At 40.6% G+C, this 25,015-nt stretch overlaps 2 protein-coding genes across 4 annotated transcripts in view; both read right to left on the bottom strand.

The window, feature by feature from the left end:
- The window catches only part of ZDHHC17 (zinc finger DHHC-type palmitoyltransferase 17), a 47,298-nt gene extending 24,567 nt beyond the window's left edge, over window positions 1–22,731 (bottom strand). For all 3 annotated transcript variants that reach the window (XM_053404664.1, XM_053404665.1, XM_053404666.1), the window contains exons 1-7: window positions 22,609–22,731; window positions 11,683–11,786; window positions 8,923–9,045; window positions 7,059–7,136; window positions 5,326–5,470; window positions 3,291–3,355; window positions 1,667–1,829 (exon numbers count right to left, since the gene is read on the bottom strand). In XM_053404664.1, the coding sequence (XP_053260639.1) occupies window positions 1,667–1,829; window positions 3,291–3,355; window positions 5,326–5,470; window positions 7,059–7,136; window positions 8,923–9,045; window positions 11,683–11,786; window positions 22,609–22,671 (741 nt within the window). In that variant the 5' untranslated portion in view covers window positions 22,672–22,731. The remainder of the gene's footprint in view (window positions 1–1,666; window positions 1,830–3,290; window positions 3,356–5,325; window positions 5,471–7,058; window positions 7,137–8,922; window positions 9,046–11,682; window positions 11,787–22,608) is intronic.
- LOC128422427 (pancreatic progenitor cell differentiation and proliferation factor-like) lies at window positions 17,658–18,101 on the bottom strand. Its single transcript, XM_053406453.1, has one exon. The coding sequence runs from the start codon at window positions 17,898–17,900 to the stop codon at window positions 17,658–17,660; it is 243 nt and encodes an 80-aa protein (XP_053262428.1). The 5' UTR covers window positions 17,901–18,101.
- Window positions 22,732–25,015: the final 2,284 nt, after the last annotated feature.

Raw genomic sequence — 25,015 nt, 5'->3', positions numbered from 1 at the left:
ATGGCTGCTGCCTCGAGGAAGACAATCACTCCCCTTTTCAGGATGCAGAGCAGGAAGCAAGGAGTCCATCTAAAAGAGAACAGGGCACCTGTGGCTACTTGCTCTGGAGCAGGTCCAAAGGAACTTATCTCCTCAGTCCCCCTCTCCCAAAGCAAGGGGTGGGGACTCTCAACAAGGAATCTCCCTTTCTTTCCCTGCTAGAAGAAGAAGAATTAGCTCTTGGAGATGCTGGGGGGGGGGAGTGTTGGTCTTTTTGTTTTTTGGGGAGGAGGCCATGCCAATGACTCTTCCCCCTGTTTTTTTCCTTTTGGGAGTGTCGGGAATTTTACTTTTTGAAATATGGCAAGCCTACCTGCTGTCCTAGATGCATTTAGATTACAACAGTTGTGTATTCTTAATAGGTGGCAATATTTTGTATCAATCCATCAATATTTTTACCAACAGGCAGTGTAGCAGAACCAATGTGTACTGTCCACTGTGCACAGATTAGGGTGCAGAGACAACACAGACATACGTCTACTCTACCCTGGGTCTATTAAGGATAAAGAAAAGTAAAAAAAAAACAGGTAAAAGGAACAAAACAGCATGGGCCGGCAAAATATGGCATAATACCTACGATTTTGCACAATACTTGCAAACAAAGAGAGAGAAAGCTTTTAATCCCTAATACAGAGTCAACAAAAGGCACAAAGATACATAATTTCTTCTACTGTACTGACTGGAAGGGAGGGATTATTTAGCTTCCTGGTGCAATCAAGTGTAAGTGGCCTGCTGGTGGCTTCCAAGAGATACCGGCTTCAAATTTTTGAGAAGTATTAACCTGCAGCATTTTACTAATATTATGAATAGGAGCTTTCAGTTCAAGTATCTGACCACTTTTGTTTATTCTCTCTTCCAAACATTTTAAAGACTAAATAAAATATTCTCCCTGCAACTCTTATCTGCCAAGATGGAGAGAGCTTCCTGTGTTTTCTCTATAACGTATTAATATGGTACTTTATTTATGTATGTGGTTACATGTTCTTATATGTTGTTTCTTTTTATTGGTATCCCATTGCTTCGTATGAAAAAGTATGTCTGCAGAAAGGTACCATGGCATACTGCTGCTTGCCATTAACTGAAGAGAAAACACAAATGTTCCAGACTAGAGGAGCTGTATTTAGGGAGATCTAGAAGTAAACGAAAACATATTGACAGTAGAAAATTTTAAGTGAAAATTGCTTTGTATGAAAGCAATGTTATAAACACTGGGTTGTATCCAACTGGATTTAAGTTGGTCATTAATTTAACATGGTTTATTCTGAGAATAACCAATGTTGGATACAACTGGGGTGGCAGGAAGCTAAGTGGGAAAGGGCTCAAGGAGATAAGGGAGTTAAACTAGCCCAATCCAAGTCATGGCAGCTCAAAGAACAAAGGTGGAGTACTAAAACCATGAGTGTGGGTGGGAGGGACGGGAGGATGTGCATGAAATGGTAGGGACTGAGGGTAGAAAAGCATAGCAGTGAGCATGGGTTTAGAGTAAGAGGAAAGAGGGTTCATGGATGTACAGGATGCAAGTGGGAGAACCTCCCATAGTTGTATGAACAGGAGTACCTGATTTTCACATGGCTCAGAACCAACCAACCGAATGTGCAGGTTTCTGTTAGAACAAACATAGATTTACCTTGATATTTTGGGCATCAACATTTGCTCCAGCTTCTAGAAGAAGACTAATCACTGTGGTATTTCCTGCTAGCACTGCCCAATGTAGTGCTGTGTTCTTATGATATTTGTCTCCCAGATTCACTGAAACGTTAAAAGTAAGTAGCAACCGAGTGGGGTCCACACTGCAAAATAAAAGCAAAATTAAATCCATAAAAACATGTACTTATCATTATCTTCATATTAATCCAGGGATCAGATCCCCTTGGAGATAATTTATTTGATCAATACTAATCAGATTTCTTTCTCCAGTATTAAAAGCACTAATGAGCAGGGGGAGGGGATTTTCTTCCATGGAACTCTATAAAATACTCTATGAAATAAGAGTTAATGATTAGGGTTGGGGTTTTTTACTCTCTGAGGCAGCATTTTATACAGAGAGCCCCAATTCCCAGAAGCGGTAAAAAAAAAAATCATTAGCAATTTTAAGACAAGACTAGATATTTGATCTGCATTGCATGAATTAATATTCTTCCCCCTCCTTATCTCAGATGCCCAGGGGTCAATTTCAACATGAAATCACAAAAATGTCATTTCAGCTTATATCTAGGATATTAACAGAGGGAGGGAGAACACATAGTTCAGTGGTCCCCAAATTGCTATGTGCTAGATGCCGTATGATTCCTAAATGTATTGTATTGCTTCTTTTATTTCTTGTATTGTATTTTATTTCATTGTATTATAATTTGAATTCCATAGAATTAAAATTGTGTGTTCTTCACAGCCACAGACCATAGTATGAAAACACCCAACCTGGTTTAGACATACAATTGGACCTGCCTTCAAAATGTGATGTTCCTTCTTTCGAAAACAGTATTACTATTTAGCCCCTTTCCAAAAGTTTTATTTTTCTTAACACAGACAATACTGGTGACAGTTCAATCTGAAGAATATTTGCCTACTCAGAAAACACACAAAAAATAGCCAGCTTCTGCTCAGAGTAGACTACTGAAATTTTGCAGGGTTAGGTTAGTCATGTTCAAGACTTTTTTTCAGCCAGAGCTCACCAGAACACAGTTACAGCACCTTTCAGGTGGGTGCCATTGCCATAAGAGAACAAGGGAGGTGTTCGTGGTGAGTTACGGTACCTCTTTTTCTAGAAAAATAGAACTGGTTATGTCCACTCATTTCAAAAGGGCTTTATTGTGAGTAGGTTTAATGTTGGATGTAGTCAGAATATTTTGACTCTTCTTCTCCCTAATAACCTAAAGTTGGGACAGAATCAAATTTTGAAAATGAGGGAGGTGCGCTGAACCTAGAAAATACCTTGTGTCTGTCTCTGAAGATGATAACAAGAAGGAAAGTGTGTAAAAAATCCACTTTGTGTAAATGCCACAAAGACAAATATTTTCAACATATGTCAACATAACATGCTAGGAATGTTGGTCCCAATGTGACATTCCTGTAATGCTGAATCAGTTTTCCTGCTCATGAATTCTTAGAAATAAAGCTCCCTTTACTAAAATAACAAAAAAAAATTAATCACCTCTAAGGTAAAAATATATTACACATTTTGTATAGTTCATTATTCTATTTGATTAGTACAAAAAGCTTCAGATTGGTTTAGTTTTGAATGAGCAAATTACCTGTGTGTTCTATAAGCTGCCCACATCAAAGGAGTCATTCCATTTTGATCCATCATATCTACATCCTGATGAAAAGAGCAACAGTAATCAGACATGCACATTTATTGAAGTTGAAGAAAAAATATCAAGGACAAACTTCCAGATGTCTAGTCTGGAAGGGGTCAATAAATCATTATAAACCAGGGGTAGGAACCTGTGGTCCTTTGGATGTTGTTGGACTCCCAACTTACATAAGCCCCAGTCACCGTAGCCAATGGCCCCAGATGAAGTGAACTGTAGTCCAGGAACATCTGGAGGACCACATGTTTCCCATCTCTGTTAAATGGTGTTAAATGGTACAGTGATGTAAATAAGCAAATATTTTAAATAGTGAGGTTTTCACACACTGCAAAATGCATAATAAACCACATTGTATGCATGTAATATAAGAGATCAAACATCATAATATATGCTACAGCACCATCTGCTGTTACAACTCTGCCATTTTTGCAAATCAACTACGCAAATAATAATATGTACATCTTCCAATCAGAATTAACAATGAAGTAGGAAGAATGAAATAATCACACTGGGCAGGATCCAAAGAAATGTTCAACTGGTTCTGTGGACCTACTTTTGTTTCTTGAACAGATGGCTTCTATGCCACGTTTTAAACAGCTTTCAAAGAGAAGGGAACCTTGTTATACATCACAGAGTTTTGTGCAATGTAAGAAAGTTAAGAATCAAGAATATTCCACTCTATAGGTACAAGACTTTGGCAGTTTGACTAAAGGAATCTTTGGATGCGAACAATAATTTAAAATTCCTCGTGTTTAACAATATCATATTGGTTAAAGTTAATCTACAGTTCAATCCTTTTAAGAGTCACAGATGCTTCAGAAATAATCTGCAAACTTGAAAACCATGAAGATTTGATACAGGTCCATTAGATGTAACTTTGAGCCCTGCTTGTCCCATGATAATGAATGCTTTTCAACTTGTGCAGCTCAAGGACATGGAGAGGATCTTTGGAAATCTGAGACTTACCACATCTGTGCCAGAACCGTGCCCTTCCTGGCTTATTAAAGGGCCAGTGGGTCATGGGTTGAGTGGATAAAGGGAGTGATCAATGCCTTGCTTAACACAAGGCAGGGTCTTAGCATTTATAAGACCTATACGAATTGGAAAAGCGCTCCCTGAATCCCACCATATTGGATAATTATTGGCAAGTTTCCAATATCCCATTTACTGTATGGGGAAGGTACTGGAATGTGTGGTGGTATCTCAGCTCCATGGGTTTCTTGATGAGGTGGATTATCTAGATCCATTTCAATATGGTTTCAGGCCTAGTTATGGGAAACAGACAGCTTTGGTCACCTTGATGGATGACTTACAACAGGGAACTGAACTGGGCTTATGTCCTTGTTGATTCTGCTAGACCTCAACTCTGCTAGACCATGGTGCTGCATCTGCACAGACCTTATATTTCATACATACATTTTATTAAGCAGATGCACTATCTAGAATACAAATCTAAGAAAAATATACAGCCAGCAATCAGCAGCAATCCCTCCACAACCGGAGGGATCGCTTCCGCGAATGCGTGCGGCGCGGTAGAGCACTTCTGCGCATGCGGCGAAACACTTCCAGGTTTGCCGCTTTCACAAACCGAAGTTTACGTTACCCAAGGGTAATGTAAGCTAAGGTGCTACTGTATGTGATCCTTGAATAATGAAGAGCTCAGAGAGAAACGTGGAGTAAAATGTGGAGGTCCTACTGCATAGGTATGGTACAACTGATCAAGGGCTTTTATTCAAACAATGCAAAATTGATGGTGCAATCCTAAGCATGATTAATTCAGAAACAACTTTTACTGAGTTAAACAGGATTTACTGTGAGGTAAGTGTGCAAAGAATTACAGCTCTAATAGTAGCTTATTAATCTGGAGAACAACTTCATTTTGTGATATATAAAGATGTGTTTTAAAAACCCAGGAAGACTGGGTCTTTAGATTCTACCACCACTAAAAACTACAGAAAGTTAAGTACATACATACCTGCCCCTTGGCTATTAAATAAGCAACTATCGAGGTATGTCCAAACTGAGCTGCCAAGTGAATACAACTACATCCTTCCCCATCAATTAATGATGGATCTGCACCATATTTCATTAGCTGTACAACCATTGATAAATGACCCTGTCTGAAATAATAAGAATATAAGATTGAAAAAGCTTTAGACTGTAGTAAACCACATTAAGAACTTTACATTGACAAACATTAAGGTTCAACAAATCAAGAACTCAAAAACAGCGTTTGCAATGTATTTTGAATCCTAGTTAAGCAACATAGGTTCATTTTTATTTTGGTACAAAAAAATGCACATATAGAAGGAAGCAAACATGAATCTGATCCCCTGATATCTGGCAGGGTCATCTATCCACTAGACACTTTGTCCTAAGTTAAGGAAGACAACAAGGTTCCACAAGTAGAAAGAAGATGCAATGGAAAAAAATAGTGCAAACTCTTAAGAGTGAGGTCATTTCGACACCATAAATTTAAAGCAATCTTATAACAGCCATGACTTCACTCTAAGAATCCTGAGAACTGCAGTTTGTTGCGGGTGCTGGGAATTGTAGTTCTGGGAGGTGCCTCCAAACAACTCTCAGCACTCCTAACAAACTACAGCTCCCAGGAGTTTTATGGCAGGGCAAGCCATGACTGCCAAAGTGGTATAAGGGTGTTTTAAATGTATGGCGAGGATGTGACCTGAATAAGCCACACAATACAATAGATGTGTTTGGAGCCCATCTGTGCCAGCGGTTTATTCGAGTCACACAATCCTGCGTGGATAGCACTCTACTTTTGGGTTTTGTTCCAAGGACTCAAAAACATCCTCCCACCCCAATTTTTTTAACTGCTCAAGAATAAGCTACTTTAAATATACTTAAGTCAACTTGTCCTGTTGTCAAAACCACACAGAAGATTAGAATTTTATTTGGGGTATTTCTAGTCATTAAGAATTTGGACAGCCAAGCACCTGGGAGTTCTATCTTTCTGTAACTTAACCAATCTGTTTTTAAAACTTCTACATGGTTTTTATTGTCTATGCTCATGAAAGATTTTTAAATATTTCGTTCTGAATAGCAGTATACAAATATATTCATACTATCTATAAACAGACTATAAATAAAATCAAGAGAAGGACATGAGTGAAAGTGCCTTTCTGTCACTGTTCAGCAGCATGCTGCCTCCAAGCCTAAAGGCAATATATAATCATCATTAATATTAGCCATTGACAGCCTTATCCTCCATTAATTCACTTAATCCCCTTTTAAAGCTATCCAAGTTGGTGGCCATTACTGCATCTTTTGGTAATAAAAGCCTTAGTTTAACTATGTACTGTCATGTTGCACCTACCATGTTGAATGGTAGGTGAGTCAGGGCAGACAAAAAGAAGTACTCACCTACCATTCAACATCACTGGATGACCCAGATTCTAGCATGATGACAGAACAAAAAAACATCTTCATATCCATTTTCTCCATACCCTGCATAATTTTATTTGCACATATCATGCCTGCCCCTACCCCTTATCTCCCCCCCCCAACTAAGAAACCCCAAACTTGTAACCTTTCTACATGAGGACATTTCTCCAGCCCCTTGATAATTTTGGTTGCATTGGCTGCATCATTTCCAGCTCTTCAATGTCCTCTCTGAGATGCAGTGATTAATAATCAACAAATTTCCTCTGACAACACAGAAGAGAAAAACGCTGAAATCTTCCCCACCTTGTTGCCCAGTGAAGTGGTGTGGAGTTCAGGTCCCCTCCTAGCTGGTCAACAATAGCACCTTTTGATATGTAGTACCTGCAGTCATAAAACAGGTGCAAATGTAGTAATGCAAGATAGTAATTAAAGACAAGGGTATAAAGAGGTGTAACACATTAAGAGCAACTATGGAAATGAATATAATTTCACAGCTTGCCCAGTAATTATGTTCTCCTTTATAACAGTGGCTTAAGATTAAGGAGAAACCAGGTACTTTTAGTGACTAGAGTTTAAATAACATATTTATAATTATCATTTATTTTAATATACAGCAATTAACTAATGAAAAAAGTTTTGACATGGGAGAGTATCCATGCTGTCAGCATTACTTTTTGACTGAGGAAAGAAAATCACACCACACACAAGTCCATATCCACTGTAGAGAGTAAACACTGCAATTTAAAACATCACAACTCAAGGCGCATCCTCAGAAGTCTTACGGGCAGTGTAAAGCCAGTGTCCAACATCAACCTCCTTGTACACTGAGGTCATCTGCAATGCTTTCTTTTGAGTGCCCCTCACTGATGAGGTGGATGATGACTGGAGAAAGGATATTTTCAGTTGTGACACACCATTTATGGAATTTCTCCCCCAAGAATGCTTGCCTGATGCCTATGCATCTATCTCTTCAGTGACAAAACAACACCTTTCTATTCTTCGGGGCCTTAAAAGCAATGTTTTTCATTTGATGGTTTTTCTACATTTATCTTATTTTTAAAAAAATGGTCTCCCTATTCTGCTTTCTTGAAGTTTTTTGTTATTGTTCACAGAATATATATAATCTTATGAATAAAATCTCAGAAGTTGCATTTCTATAGAGCTCATCAATATGAGCAAACTGATATCTACAGTTCTAGTGAAATCCATAGCTATTAGGAGGCTGAATAAGAAGCCTGTTGATGGTCCGCCTCCCCTCCGCACTAAGCAGTGTTCCTGTGATTCTCTGATGACCTGCCTAACAGCAGATCCTTTTCAGATCAGTTAACACATGTAATGGAACATCACTGCACAGGAAAATTGAAATATACTGTTAAAAAAATGACAACCAAAAGCCATAAGTAATGTTGACTTCATTTTTGGTATCATCTATATTTATTTATTTGGAAATATATATAAGCTATTAATCAGAGCAGTATGCATCATAAAATTGTAGTTAAAACACACCTAACACCTTCAAAACTATTTAAAAACAATATACATGAAATAATTATCATTACCACACAGATAAAATCAATAGGCAAGGAGTTGCAAAGGACATGTACTGCTACACTAAAACAGCGACTCCTTGCAAATGCAGAACAAATACTATGTGGCACTTGTAAAAGTGCAAGTTCTGCAGATATAAGCAGTCAACTAGGCATGTGTAGGCAATGTGATTCTTGAAGTAAACTGGCCCTAAGTTGTTATGGCCTTTATATACAATTAGTAAAACCTTGAATTTGGACCAGAAACAAACTGGCAGCCAGTGCAAATCTTTGAGCACATGTATAATATGTTTACAGAATCTCATTCCCATCAGTAATCACGATGCAGCGTTCTGCACTAACTGCAGTTTCCAGATCAGCCACAAGGCAAGCTCCACATAAAAGTGCATTGTAGTAATGCAACCTTGAAGGAACCAATGTGGCCAAGAAGGGTCAAACTCTTATACCTGCAGAAGTTGGTAGAATGAAGCTTTGGGGAGTGACACAAAACCACGCAGTATAAAAAGTAATAGCTATTTAAATTACTTTGCTTTGATGCACTCATTTATTCTAATATAGCAGGGTTTTATTGATGTATGCTTCTAATGATGAATTCATTTTGGTAGCAGAGTACTACTTACTTCACTAAATCTAATCTATTGTTGATTGCAGCCCAGTGAAGAAGTGTAACATTTTCTTTATCTGGTTGCCGTACATCGTAGCCCGCTTCCACCAACTCTCGACAACGTTCATAAATTCCATACCTAGACAAAAGATTCCATTATGATAATCAGATATTTTCGACAAATAAAGACAAAGCAGATTTGAATCCTAATATCTTATTTTATATATACTGCGTCTGTGATTTTAAAAACAGGACACGATCTATAAAAAATACCAGTGTGTCCCCATGGAGCTCAGTTACTTTATTTTCCTTCCTCAGGTGTTCCTTGATGCGAGCTGTAGTTTATTCACAATCTACCCTTCACATACTTCCAAGGTCCCAGATGTCAAGTTGTGCTTGCCCTTCACAATCAATTACTTCAATAAAAACTGAATACATTTTCAGTACTGAAACCAAGGTGAGGCCAAATTTGTTGGTCATATTAGATTAATCACAGTAAGAATGTATACTTTATGATACTGTTGCAAGCCTTACATTTTACTGTTTCTAAATACTTAAGCAAATGGAGCAAGATCTAATTAAGTCATACCTGGAGTAAGCCTACTGAAATAAGTGAAAATTTACCTGCCCATTGATTTCAATAGTTCTACTCCAAGTAGGACAAACATTGGATATCACCCATGCTTAATTACCCTCAACTACATTTCTGCTCTTCAAGTACGTTTTTCTATAAATGTGTATATGTACAGAAAGAGAGACATAAATATCTGAACACATAAACGTATTCCACTGCAACTATGTTAAAGTACAGTGCATGTAATTCCCAAATACAGGAGTTCACAACAGCAAAAGCATCAGTACTCCATAGAATGAAAAGAAAAAAGGCTCTTCAGCTGAATATACAGTAGATCTGCAACTTACGTGGCAGTTATGCCAAAATTGTGTATTGTCAAAACCCATTTGATTCAATGGCAGGTGGGATTGCCAAAGTCATTTTTCCCCAAACCCCACCCTTTTTCTTTTCTTCTTTTTTTGCCACTCAGATAACGTTGAATGTGCACAAGTTAAATGCATGCAAGCTGCAGGCTTACTGTACCACACTTTAAGTATTCTAACTTATTACAGTGTCTTGTACGACTCCATACTACAGTGGTACCTCGGGTTAAGAACTTAATTCGTTCTGGAGGTCCGTTCTTAACCTGAAACTGTTCTTAACCTGAAGCACCACTTTAGCTAATGAGGCCTCCCACTGCTGCCGCACGATTTCTGTTCTCATCCTGAAGCAAAGTTCTTAACCCGAGGTACTATTTCTGGGTTAGCGGAGTCTGTAACCTGAAGCATCTGTAACCTGAAGCGTCTGTAACCTGAGGTACCACTGTACTTCCACAGTTTAGACAAAATGGTTTTCAGGTTTACTTTTACACATACAAATGCAAAATTGAGGTTTACTTTGCATAACTAAAGCAAAAGTAACATAAACCTTCAATCTACTATAAACCATTAATTTTGGGCTTTATTATTAACTAAATGCACAATCTTAGCTTGTTCAGGGACAGCAGAGAAGAAAATTAGTGTTCAGATATTAAAACACTGTTGCTATTTTTAGGCAAAACATTAGATGGTGCTCACTTCCACATTTCTCTTAAGTATAAAACAGCTTTTACTAATATCTTAAGATAAAACACTATCATCACCATTTATATTTGCATGAAATCTTCTTCCAGCTGTTATCCAGTTTAACTTACAACCTTAACTGGATCTTGGGAACAGAAGGGAGATAATTCATCTTCAATTTTATCTCATCTTGCTCTCTAAGTTATCACATTTGTAAGACAAACACCTTTATTCTAGTATTACAGCTACGGGAAGAACAATGCATACTCTGCATGACCGTGATTCTATTAAGTAAATCTTAACACTAGACTGTGAAGAGGGGGGAAATATAGAAGAGATTAAATACAAATTCCTCTTCTCTTGGCACTTCCATTATTAAAACTGCTGTTGGTGGCTCTCTGCATAGGTACCTGCTTGAATGAAGAGATATGATTCAAGTTAAGTATAATCACATCTGAGAAATGAGAGAAGGCAGAAAAATAGCTACATCAATCAAGGTGTACTGTTTCCATGGTGTAGTGCAAGGGTCACCAATGCATCACCTACAAGCACCAGTGTGTCTGCCAATACTTCCTATGTCTGCAAAAGGTCTCAGTAAATGTCCTCTCAAAACTCCACAATGCACAAGTGACTGTTTGCTCTTCCTTTGTTTCCACTTGTGCTGGGTTAGTCTCTCCTACACTGAACACAGCCCCTTAAACATGTCCACATTTCAGTGGATACCAGGATTGGACACCCACCCTCCCATCTTCCTACTTTCACACTTTAACAGTTGGTAGCAACAGCTGCAGCATTAGGAGAGTAACAGGGCAAAAGCATATATTGTAGTAATGGCTGCTGTCTTTGCAGTGTTAAGTAGCTGGCAGGAAGAGGGTAGTAGGGCTGGCGAACAGAGGACTGGTGAAATGTAACTGGGCAAATATACTCTGTGATGCTCTTATTCTAATTATTTTAACACTCACATTATTGGATTCTTAAACTGAAGCTACAGACAAACAAGACTGAAGTGTGTTTGCATACGCATTCTTTCCTCCACAGACTTTTCAAGAAGTACCAGTCCAAAATTGCTGTTCCGTTCCTCAAAATCTTTATGCAGACACTTTCAGAGGATTGTTTTCCACATGGTGCCAAAATAGACAAGCTGTCAAATAAACCCACTTACTGTGTAGCTTTGACGATATCCCATGTGCTATAATCATCAATGTGACTTTTGCGCCCAAGAGATTCACTGTATCCATGGGTATAATGTGCTTGGGGCTTGATTTCCTACAAAAAGAAGTTCATTACACTATTAGATTCATTTTAAGATTTCTAAAACAGAAGAAAAGCTCAGCTGCATCAGGCAATTGGTCCACCCATTCCAGCATGCTGTTTCCCCAGAGTGGTTGCAGCGAACCCCCTCTTAACTACAGGCTAATTTATAGTTATTTAAAGTCTGGCACTTGGAGACTTGGGGAAGTTAAGCAAGAAAAAGATTTTGTTTTAGAACAAAACTGGTAAAACATAAAGTGTTTCTTCAGCTAATTATATAGGTGTTACTCCTAATACTTGGGTTCCAAAACAAGGTGGTTCTTTATGTGAGTTTCCCAATCTTCTTTAAATCACACTCCTGAGGCTTCTCTAGCAGTATAACAGACCACCACACCCCTCCAACTGATTTGGGATTCTTCTCTTTCTCTATCCCCTTTTTACTGAATGGAGAAAAGCTGAGCTATGGAACTCCTTGCCATGAGGAAAACACTATGACAAAGCAATATCCAAAGATAGATTAGATATCAGTACAAAATGGTGCCAGTAATTCTCAACTGATTGTGCCACATTCTGCTTCTATCTGCCGTTACGTTGAGACTGGCTGTGTCACTGAACCACCATTTTGTGACTGGAGGGCATCAGCAATTTTCAGCCACCTCTAGTGGGCCCCAGACAACCCCTGATTTAAAAAGAATTATTTCAACAATTCTATGTTGATTTCAGTGCAGTTTATACTATTTAAAGCATTTGTTTCTAAATAGCAACCTGTGCTAATTACGAGAGAGTAAATAAGGTATATATGAACAACCTGCAAGTGTTGACATTTAACAGAAAGTGGATTTAGATTTAACAGATGCACTAGCCTCTAGGGGGCGGGAAATCAAAAAAATCCACAGTTGGGAAATGTCACAAAAGTATGGCAAGTTTTCAAGTTCTCTGTGAACTCTTCCATCAGGCTAGATGTCACACAAAGCAGGGAGTATGGCAAGTTAAAAGCTTGTCACACGTGTGTGACTTTTCAGTTTGTCCTAATAAAGATACTGTCTAACTCTAGATTTTGGAATTTATTCTCATGGACCAACACAACTAGCTTTAATTTTTCAATGTAGATTTTAGGAAACCATTTTGGTTTGCTTGAAATAATTGATAACTAGTTTAAAACACCTACTATTAGGAGGAAGGAAATACACGTTACACAGCAGACACAGAATAGCTTCATCTTTTGCCTTGTGCCAAAGCTTTCCAAACTTCCAAGCTTTCTACGTAATGGAACCCTTCATCAAATTTGGAAACCACAACCAATGCCAGTGATGAATTCACAAAATGGACTGATGGAAAAGATTCTACAGCATTCTATTAACCACCCCTAATTTAGGGAAAGTTGTGAACAGTAAAATGGGCCAATCCCTACATATAATGGAGATTTAGTACGAGCCACTGCTTCCCTTATATGCATGCTTCAGTAAGATAACCCAGCTTCTGCTGCTGGATAATTTAGAAGGGTGCCTGGCAGTTGAATTATTTGGCAAGAATCTCTTCATTTCAAACCCAATTATAGATGATAACCAATCCTTCAGGATAAGAAATCCATCTAATGTCTAGTAACAAATATTCAAATTCAGTTGGGAGAAGCTGCAAAATGTACAGCAGACAGTATATTGCAAGTACTAAAGGAACATCTTGATTCCACCTCCTAAGGAAATGGAAAAACACTGCATCATTGCTTTTATTTTTCTATCCAGAGCACCAAGAATAACTCAATCTACTATAATTCCAAGATCTTCTTTCCCTTGCTGGTGACCACATAAAGTGACACTAATCAATATATTATTGCATTCAGTCTATTAAAGATGAGGCGCCACTAGGCAGAGTTGTGGCTACTACCTTTCTAACAGTATAGCAGCTGTGTATGTAAACTCATCCTCCTCTTCCAGTGCATCAGATGCCCAGAGAAGAGCTACCATAACTAGCACATCCCAAACTCTTCCAACAAAGTCGGGAAAGAGTACAGAGCACACTGAGCTGAGGAGCTCTCACAGTCACCATCAATGTGTGTTGGAGTAGAAGTGGAAAGAAGAGGAAGGAAAGGCTTGCCCTGGCCAGCTACTGCTAGGAAGCTGCTAAGCATGCAAGCACCCTCTGTCTTCTTGTAGTCGTACCTTGGAAGCTGAACGGAATCTGTTCCGGAAGTCCATTTGACTTCCAAAACATTCAATTTCCAAGGCACGGCTTCTGATTGGAAGCCGCAGAAGCCCCACCGGACATTCGGCTTCCAAAAGAATGTTCGCAAACCGGAACACTCACTTTCGGGTTTGTGGAGTTCAGGAGCCAAAACGTTTAACTGCTAAGGCATTTGTCAACCAAGGTATGACTGTATCTTCCCATAGTCCAAAAAGAGTGAGGTGGAATCAAAACTGATATGTACATCAATCAAAATGGAAGGTAGTTGCATGCAAATATGTGGAAAAGTCAGCCAGACTGCAAGCAGGAAACAGTGGCTCAGTTTGCACGTCATTATGAAATAAAGTTAATCATTTATTAGGAACGCACTGATTTCACCTGCTTTGCTCCTCCTCACTAGCATGACAAACAAACCACAATTTTTGGCTTAGTATTACATCTGATTCAAAGATTGTGGCTTGTTTTGCTCAAATAATAATTTCTTGCGTATTTAATAAAATCCACAAACTTCTTTTTTAACACAACTACAGTTTAATGTGACATTTGAACAAAGCCAGTAGTTAAGAGTTTTGTTTTAGCTTACAAAGTTCATGTTAAGACAGGCTTCCTCAACCTCGGCCCTCCAGATGTTTTTGACCTACAACTCCCATGATCCCTAGCTAGCAGGACCAGTTGTCAGGGATGATGGGAATTGTAGTCTCAAAACATTTGGAGGGCCGAGGAAGCCTGCGTTAAGACTTTCAAAGACTTTTAATTATAATTATTTATTTGGTGGGGGGGGTTACTGTTAGTCAATGTTCTATTAGAAATGTACTGAGGCCTATTTGGTTATTGGGTAAGATACAAATAAGGTTACTACTAGAAAGCACTTCAGCTTGGGCAAGTCAGGGCACCTGTTTTCCCCCCAATTCCCCTTATTAACTGCAGACTACGCTGCACCAGAAAAAAGCTTTTCATAAAAACTGAGACACACTCTTCAACAATATGGAATACAGTAGAGAAAGGTGCAGTAGATGTGGCCAGTGGTGGCAGTGGAGGCAGAGATCAGTGAAAATTGGATGGCATGCACTGCATAAGCAATTTCCACTAGTGCAAAGCCACAATGGATGTAACCCAATTGGCTACAGTTCAGTGGCCAATCACATGCTTTGCAAGCAAAAGGTCTCACTCAGGTTTAATCCATGGCCTAGAATCTCCATGTAAGGTTGGGGAAATATTTCTGTCCGATGGACCAGTGGTCTGACTTGGTATAAGGCAGCTTCTTATATCCCAAACCCAGTATACTGACTCGAACAATGTACTCCAATGCTTTGCTGTGGTTGTGCACAAATTATTACTCTTGCTACCAATTATCTTTGTTTAACTAACAATTGTTTTCAGTTTGGTTTCAGTTATTTATTAGTTTACAAACTTGGCCAATTATTTTGAAAGATGGAATATGCTATTAAAAAATAACTGACTACATGCGTGTAACATGGGCAAAAGGACTTCAGACTGATATTCTGTGAGTGCTAGCTTTGCATAGAGAAGAGAATATGCTAGAGATCCTTAGGCTGTTTTTTCTGCAGGAGAAAGTGTGTGCCATTATAAATATAAAAACTAAATCGCTAACTGCAGAAACAAGAAGCACAATGTTTGAAACAATTTATGAAAGCAAACAGCCCTAACAAATCGCATTTTTTCAAAAATATTCAAAAATAGTTCTCATAAACTAATAGAAAACAACAGGGGAATTTTATTCAGCAAGAATCAGTCATTTAACTAACTGATTAATCCTGCATTCTCCAATATGCTTATGCTGTTTTTACATAACAAAGGGATGGACAGATGCATGACCAGAGCTTTTAATCCAAACACTGCATTTGGAGGTCAGAAAGATCATGTGATTTCATGCACAGCTGGCATGGAATAAGCTGTCACTTTTTTTTTTAATGGACCATTCAGATTAGTTAAATTTTACTCATTCAAGCTGAAATACACATGCATTAAAATCAATGGGAGATTTTCCTCTATTGACTTCACCAGTCCATAGAATCTGCTGTGTCAATCTATGTTTTTTTAAGAAGTATTAAAAGGGTCAAGTATTCTTGTCAAACTGTTCTTCTATTCTTACATAACATCTTCAAACATTTGTTTACTGAGAACACCTCTTTAACAGCATATGGATTTAGTTAAATTTCTAAGAATAGCATTTGTTCATGTAGCATAAATTTAAATGGGGGAAATGTAACAAAGACTTTACAAAAAAACCCTGGGTATAATAGAATCTACAGTTAAGCATGCTTAAATCCTGTTGATTTCAGTAAGATTTACATGTGCTCAACTATGTAGTGTATTATTACCATTCTCAAACTTGAGTCTTTAGCTACTGTTGAACTACAACTCCCATCATCCCTAGCTAGTAAGACCAGTGGTCAGGGAGAGTGGAGTGGAGACCCAACTACAAGTGGAGTGGAGATCCAAGTTTGAGAAACATTGTCCTATTCCATTGCCCCACCAGAACCATCCCAGTCTCTACTGTAGGTCTTCAGAAATGGGAGGCAGTGGGGTTGGAAAGCGGGAAAAGTTATGAAGCAGCTACACAACTAGAAAAGGAAATTGAGGGACATGGAAGAGACACGTGGATAAAAGAGCAGGGTTCTTCCATCTCTACATACACCACACAAAATTACAAGCAGTATCAGACAGTCTTTAATATGCCACAGGAAACCCTGTGTTGAACACAAAGAGCTATGTGAAGAATTAGAACAGCTGCTAGTGCTGTTTCACAGCCATTTGCACACAAAGAGTTCCTGGTACATTCATGCAGGTAAATTATCCAGCAATTCTTTTGATTCCACTTGAGCAGCAGCCTGCACACATGGAAAAACCTATTTGGGTTTTAGTTTCACTTTTCTAGTTCAACACACAGGAACAGTTTTGGATCCAACCCTCTGTTGTTTTCGTTGCAATAGAAAACCTGACTGCTATTCTAGCATTCGTCACATTTTCTTTAAATCAGTGCAGCCTATTTTGACATAAAAGCAACTGTCCAGCAGGGAACAATGGAAAGGAGACCACTGAAAAACTTCATGGCATGCACCAATGTTTTGTGCACATAGGCTAATGAATGTCTTACAAGCCAACTCTTAATAATTTCTGCTTCAGAAAATATACACTAGAGATGAGGCACAGTAACTCTTAACGGAATTAAACAGTACCTTGCAGGGATAGTTCTTACACTACAGACATGGGCTGGAGCTACCAAGTTTAGACAGAGGATCTTAGTCACATTTGTTAAATAAATACTGGTATTTATCAAGACTACTTACTATCTCATGAACCATGTTTGAAGTTGTTTGTATAACAAAACAGTATGAATATCATATGTGCTAATGATAGTCAGTTCCGTCGTATCTCAGGGTCCAGATGCAGAAATGGACTGGATCCTGGCAAGACTATGGGTGGGTGGATTCCAATCCAGGAGTTGGGTGATGAAACCAATCTATTTTAGATGGAGTTGCGCTTCCTGCAAAGGACTGTATATGCCATTTGAGAGTCCACTGTGACTCTTCTTTGTTCATAGGAGTCCAGGTGGCTATGGTGACTAGGAGCGCCTTCTACTGGATTGGCTGATATATCAAATGCTCCAAGTCTTGGACCAGGACAGCCTGGCTTCTGTGACCTATGCACTGGTAACTTCTAGACTGGATTACTATAATGCCCTCAATGCAAAGTTCCCTTTGAGGTTGGTTTGGAAGCTCCAGTTGGTGCAGGATGCTGCAGTGAGGTTACTTGGTGGAGCACCCTACTGTGCCCAGGGTCAGACTTGGGGAAACCTGGATGGTGAGGGATGTCTTCCCCATATTCAGCACTTCCACAGGAGCTGTTGCTAGAAGTGGAACACAGACGCCTTTGGTAGCAGTCGTGGGTTGCCACAAGGCAGCCGCTTGGCGGTACTGCTGCCATGTTTCTTTGTTCTTGTGCAAGTTGTAAACCCTTTAAGACTTAACGCTGAGCTCAGCAAAATCCTAGCCGTTTCAGACCACAGGTGACCTGGCTTGGGGGGGGGGGCGCTAGGTGATGGAGCCCATTTGCAAAGGAGATAGTAGGAGTATACTCCACGCACACCCAAAAACACTGAGGCGTATATGGATTTCAGAGCCCCCCTTTGTTGTGCCACAATCTTGTCTAGTGACAACTAGTGTCCGCCATCAAGGGATGCGGGTGGCGCTGTGGGTTAAACCACAGAGCCTAGGACTTGCTGATCAGAAGGTCGGCGGTTCGAATCCCCGCGACGGGGTGAGCTCCCGTTGCTCGGTCCCTGCTCCTGCCAACCTAGCAGTTCGAAAGCACGTCAAAGTGCAAGTAGATAAATAGGGACCGCTCCGGCGGGAAGGTAAACAGCGTTTCTGTGTGCTGCTCTGGTTCGCCAGAAGCGGCTTATTCATGCTGGCCACATGACCCGGAAGCTGTACGCCGGCTCCCTCGGCCAATAAAGTGAGATGAGCGCTGCAACCCCAGAGTCGGTCACGACTGGACCTAATGGTCAGGGGTCCCTTTACCTTTACCTTTAGTGTCCACCATAGCTGCCCACTTCCTATAGAATTACTTATTTATGGAGCTCCAATAAGCACAAAATGCTAAGGATATTTCTGTATTTCCTAAAAATACACCTGCACACTCAAGGCTCCTCTGATGTTTAATGTCAAGAATTAATTAATGGTGTGAGACTTTTACATTCTAGCTAATCACCATTCATCAACAGCACAGAGTTAGGGCTTCCATGTTACCGACTCAAAAGTAAGAGTCACTCAATTTTGCACTTTTTAGGGTGTTTAAAAATGTCCAAACTTACGTTTTAATTCTGCATTTAAGAATGTGTGCATTTATTTCGTGTCAGTTACTACTGACACAAGTGCTACTACAGTCAATCATGGTCACGTACCACCTGCATGTTAATAAAAAGTGTTATGCTGATATCAGCTGAGACCCACTCCTTCCATTAAAACCTCTCCTCACAGTTCCATTTACTTGGCAGTCTCACACCATCTCTGTGTCTACAGACCATATGCTCCATCTCTATAATTACCTCTGAAGTTGTGAGACTGGAACAAAATATTCTTATCTGCCTCTGCCAGGTCTCATACCAGAAAAAAGCAATGAAAGAGCCCTGCTGGATCAAACCAAACACCCAACCAGTCCAACACTCTGTTTTTACAGGTGCCAACTATGGGAAGCCTGCAAGCAAGACCCAAGTGGAGCAGTACTCTCCCCACTTGTGATGCCCAGCAAATGGCATCAGGTACAGTGCCTCTGACTGTGGAGGTAGAACACAGCCATCATGACTAACAGTTATTAATAGATCAATCCACCATGAATTTGTCTAATCCTTTATTAAATCCATTCAAGTTGATGGCCATCACTTAATCTTTGGGAAGCAAGATCTAGAAGTAAACTATGTGCAAAGTGAAAATATTTTCTTTTGTCTGTGCTGAATCTTTCAACATTCAGCTTTTCTTGGTTGGCCACCAGCAGCATCTCTCCTACATAAAGAAAATACCTTAAGAAACCATGTTTTGGAAAAAGCTGAGGATATACACTTTAACTTACAACAGCAATCTAGAGAATGTTAAAACATCTCACGAACTCAATCACACTCTTGATCAGTCTCAACTTAGAATCAGAACCACACACTATAAGAAGACTACTTAAATCAACCATCAGTCTTCCAGCTCTGCCATCTCTATTAAGTTTTAGTTTGATCTAAAAAAGACCAGGAATTGTTGAGAATGTTCAGATCCAGCCCCTCCTCTCTCCACCTGCTTCCCCATTATCTTAGTTTCCCTTTAACATTTCCTTATTATATATCCATCATTAAAATGATTTAGCTATCATTAAAAGGTTAATCAACATTCAATGACCGAATAGCCTTTAAATGTATCATATGTGGCTTTCTCAACAAAAGACTACTTGTAGTGGAGCATGAAAATAAATACACAGAAAAAGTATTATGGCTTTCATTAATTGTAGAGACTTAACTACACCATGCATGGACATCGCTGAGAACACAGGCCCAGATACAACAATCAAAAATTGTCTTCTTTTTCCCCTTTTCTTTTTTGACATTCAGTGAATGTGTTCGGGGATCATGCTAAACCACAGTTTAGCATCATGGGAATGAGCTGCAGTGAGCCTTAGACTCAAGGCAGCAATGCTTCTGAATATCAGCTGCTGGAAACCACAAAAGGGGAGAGTGCTCTTGTACTTGAATCCTGATTGCAGGTTTCCCACAGGCAGTCACTATGAGAACAGGATACTGAACTAGATGGGCCATTGGCCTGATCCACCAGAGTCTTCTTATGTGCTTACATGTTCCATCATTCGCATTCTTCCTCTGGTATAGCTGCATCAAGTTTGGAAGCTTTTGCTTCTTTTTTTATTTAACCACAGTTTGTTGTAGTGTACAAACTAACGAACAGTGATTAATGTTAACTCTTTGTCTGAAACAAGCTAACATCCAACACAGTTCATTGGCTCATTTTCATGTTGGCACTCTCACTGGCAAAGTTCCCAACTAGTGGATTGTATTGATGTTTCTAGAGGTGCTGGGCACATATCTGCTATTTATATGCCATTTTTAAATTTTCTGATTGTGTTTCACCCACCCGCTTCCAGGGCTGACTATAAACAGACTACGGGGGTGATTACACTAGCACAGTGGTGATCTCCCCAGCTCCCCTCCCCAATTGGAGTATAGGATTGCTATGTAAAATACTCCCAAGTGCATGACATTTTCTTAGCCATGTCTTGCTACTATTTTACTTGTTTTTACCATAAATATTTTATTGTATACCTTCAATTACATTATTTTCACTGATGAAATCAAAAGGAAGGAAAAGGATTATCAAATTTAAGATACAGTCTTAGACAAATCCTCAATAAGTTGACTAAGAAAAATACCATCTGCTCAGTAAAAAAACAAACCCAAACACCCCCCGATATTTGGCACACCTTTTAGTGACATAATATTTCATAATTAACCCAAGCATGTCCTTCATTATAGTATGCAGGAAGCAGCTATAAAACTACAAAAATGGCCTTCAAGACCATTTATTATAGGATTGCAGCCCTATAAAGTGATCAGATTTTGAGTTCTAGAATATTGACAAGTTAACGTTTCAAAATAAGATGACTACCAAGGGATTTTCTTGGCACAGGTTATCTCTGCTACTGTTCCACCACCAGCATCTAAAGAGCAAAATATAATATGTCCCTGCTATACTGGACTAGTCTTTCTGGGGCAGGAAAGACTTGATTTTTAAAATGTAGAAGACTTATAAATCTTCAAAAGAAAGATAAGCACAATGGACAGAGAAACAGTTGGAATTTGTTTTTTGTTTTTAAGTGCACTGGCATTTTTAAGTACACTGGCAGGTAACTGAGAAACAACTAAGGCACCTATTAATGACAACACAGAGCACTATTCATTAGGTGCCCATAACACCACTGCAGTCATCTTTCTGATAGTCACGCTTATGGGAGTAGAAAAGAAATTGGTGTTTCCCAGCAACTGATTGCCTGGAAGCCAGTAAATCTTACAAAGAAGTCTATTCTCTGTAAGTCTGTAACTAATTAGTCTGTAACTAATGCAACTTCCAGAAACTGTGTTAATCTGTCAGAGAGAAAAACATAACTTTGTAAAATCTTTAAAAACTAACAAATATACAGGGTGAGTGCTTTAAAAGAGGCACCGTGGATATAGAGTACACATGTTCCACCGGGCCTCTTTTAAAACAATCACCCTGTATTATGTCCTAAAAATCAACAAATACATTACGCCTTTAAAAAATGAACAAAAGTTTATCCCATAATAAATATGCCCATCCTCAGAGAGCTACCACACTCTTTGTTGTTCCCCTAATTTATAGGACCAAGCTGTAAGCCACAATAGGCCCCAAACTCTACAGCGAAAAGGGAGAAAGGAGATCAATGACCCCACAAGACCAGAGAGAGTATTGCTCTTGTTTAAATCTAGCTCTGAATCCTTTTACCCAAACAGGCAGAGAACAGCCAAACCAGAAAGCTGCCCTGCGGGCCCCTAAATTGTGCAATTGCGCGCTTGGGCCATTAGCAGGTTCAAAAGCCTTTTTCAGCGTTTAACTAGAGGAGTGTGACACTTCTCTCTTGAGGTTTTTGAGACTCAGGACACCCCCCTTTTTTTTCCAAGTAAACTCAGGGCACCTGCAGTTCCTCGCTCCTTTATGTGTGATTAAGGGAAAGCGGTTCATTGGGTACGGATTGCCCAGGAGGACACCCCAAATATCCTTGTGAGGGAATCAGAATTAACGAAAGCGGGGCGACAGGGCAAAGCCTCGTCCTCTACCTACCCACCCCTGCTGGGCACTGGGGAGCTTGCCTGCCCAGCCTGTTCCCTTCCCCTCCCCGCAGCCCAGCCAGGGCGCACCCGCCGCCGCCGCTTCTCCCTCCCAGACAATCCTGCCCGCGCCTCCGGGCCAACCTCCGCCCCCGCCTGGGAAAGGAGTGCCAAGAGGAGGGCGGAGGCCTCCGCTGCCGCCGCCACTTCCCGCTCCTCCTCCTCCCTCTCGCCGCCACCCAGCTTCTTCTCCAGGCTGACGGGGTTGCGAGGGAGGCCTTAAAGCCAGCAGGGCCTCACCTCAGGGTGCAGGATAGGGACGCAGCCCGCTTCTTTCTCGTACTCCTCCAGAGGCGCCGCCATCTTGGTGCGAACGCGCCTCCCGCTGCATGCCGGGTAACGCGCTCCCTCGCGACCTCGCTCCTGCTCTCTCGCGCTCTACGCCGGTGGAAGCCGGGGGGGGGGGGGAGAGAGCGGATGGGCCGCCAGACGGGGAGAGCCGAGGCGCGAGAGAGGAAGCGAACGCTCTCCAGCAGTAGCCGCTGGGCCCCGCCGCTCACGCCTGTGCTTTTGCTGCGCGTGGATCCCAGATAGGGCCTTAGATGGGGGGGGGGAGGTCGCCTAGGTCCACCCACGTCACCCAAAGCAAATGACAGCGGCCCATAAGTAGAGGGGGGAAAGGTAGACTTCAGAAAAGTGCCTTGCGTGGGCCGGTACCCGCGAAGCCAGGATGTCCCACGCACAGGTCATGCAAGCGAGTCAAGCCATGTCAGTGGCAGCAAAGAATCGAGGCTTCCAACATGCTGTTGACCCAAAAGCAAGTTTTTGCACTTTTTAAGGTGTTTAGAAATGTCCGACCTTCCGTTTTAATTCTGCATTTAAAGAATGTGTGCGTTTCTTTGGTGTTAGTGACTACTGACACAAGTGCTGTTACAGTCAGTCACGATCACGTACTGCCTAGAAGTTAATAAGTGTTATCCCGATATCAGCTGAGACCCACTTCTTCCATTAAAACCTCTACTCACAGTTCCATTTACTTGGCAGTCTCACTTCGCAACTCCACACCTCGCCCCCCAACAGCTGTAATATGCAGACCTGCTCTGGCACTTTTCCCTTCTTTTCTCCATCTGGCAGGTTCTCTGTGGGCCATCTCTAGACTTATCCTTGTAAGGTTTTGCCCCCAGTTGCCTCTTTTTCTGCCTCCCCCAGCCCCCGAACTAGGGCTAGGCAAAATCCTTTATGTAAAACTCCTCTGCTTCTATAGCCTAGTTAATTCACTGGACAAACCAGATCTGAAACATTTCGTTGCCTTGTCTTCTGTCCTCATACACAGCTGTGTTCCTGAATAGGCTTTTGCCCATAAATGCTTGAGTCAGGAGGATAGCCAGGCCATTTCTAGTGCACAAGAGAAATTCTGCCTCGGATTCAAGACATGGGGGGGAAGAAAACACTTGTCAAATATATGAGTGCAATGCATCACACAACCATTGTGTTATATGCTTCAAGTGCCATGGGAGTTGCTGCTCCCTACAGACCAAGGGAGGCTAAGCTGCTGCTGTCCGGATGTTGGGCTAGAACACCCATCATCTACAACCATGCTGGCTGGGGCTTATGGGAATTGGAGTCCACCAACACCTGAAGGATTACAGGAAGATTCCCTAAGAACATATAAAAACATAGTAAGAGCCTGCTGAATCAGACCTATGTATCTCAATTCTAGCATCCTGTTCTCACAGTGGCCACTCAGATGCCTGTGGGAAACCAGCAAACAGGACCTAGAGTACTCGCCCTTCCTGTGGTTTTCAGCAACTGGTATTTAGAAGCATTCTACCTCCTATTCTGAAGGCAAAAAACATCTATCACGGCTAGTAGTCATTGATAGCCTGAACCTCCAAGAATTTGTCCAATCCTCTTTTAAAGCCACTCAAATTAGGATTGTTTTTATTATTTTATTATTTATGCCCTGCCCACCCAGCTGCGTTGCTCCAACCATTCTGGGTGGCTTCCAACAAGTTCTATAGTTGGCTTTGGACAGCGTGAAGAACTTCCTTTAATCTGTCCTGAAATTCCCTTACCCCTGTTATAGGCAAAGAGCCAATGTGATGCATGTTTAGTATATTGGACTAGGTTTGTGGAAACCCAGGTTCACATCCACTTTGAGTCAATATGCTTACTGGGCAACTCTGAGCCAATCACTCTTCTTCAGCCTAGCCCATGGGTAGGCAAACTAAGGCCTGGGGCCCGGATCTGGCCCAATCGCCTTCTAAATCCAGCCTGTGGACAGTCCAGGAATAAGCGTGTTCTTACATGAGTAGAATGTGTGCTTTTATTTAAAATGCATCTCTGGGTTATTTGTGGGGCATAGGAATGCATTCATTCCCCCCCCCCAAATATTGTCCAGTCCCCCACAAGGTCTGAAAGACAGTGGACCGGCCCCCTGCTGAAAAAGTTTGCTGACCCCTGGCCCTGTCTCACATGTTGGATAAGATGCAAAATTCTAATAACAAACTTGTGTCTGTCCTTGGATAAAATTTCTTCTAGGTGCCCGGTATGCTTTAAATTTATTAATGAAAACTTGGGACTCCTCCAGACAACCTGTTTATTGAGCATTCATCCTGATTTGCTTGCCAGGTATACAGCAATGCACATTTATCCCAAATTCATCCTGATTTATATGTCCCACTTGTGCATCCTACCCTTTTCAGTG

The sequence above is a fragment of the Podarcis raffonei genome, chromosome 10, assembly GCF_027172205.1.
Source record: "Podarcis raffonei isolate rPodRaf1 chromosome 10, rPodRaf1.pri, whole genome shotgun sequence".
Lineage (NCBI taxonomy): Eukaryota > Metazoa > Chordata > Lepidosauria > Squamata > Lacertidae > Podarcis > Podarcis raffonei.
Note: the sequence above shows the minus strand (reverse complement) of the source record. Positions and strands in the feature narration are given on the sequence as shown.

Excerpts from the sequence above, each read along its gene's own strand:
- LOC128422427 (XM_053406453.1), bottom strand. The coding sequence starts at position 17,900 with ATGGCAGCAGTACCGCCAAGCGGCTGCCTTGTGGCAACCCACGACTGC.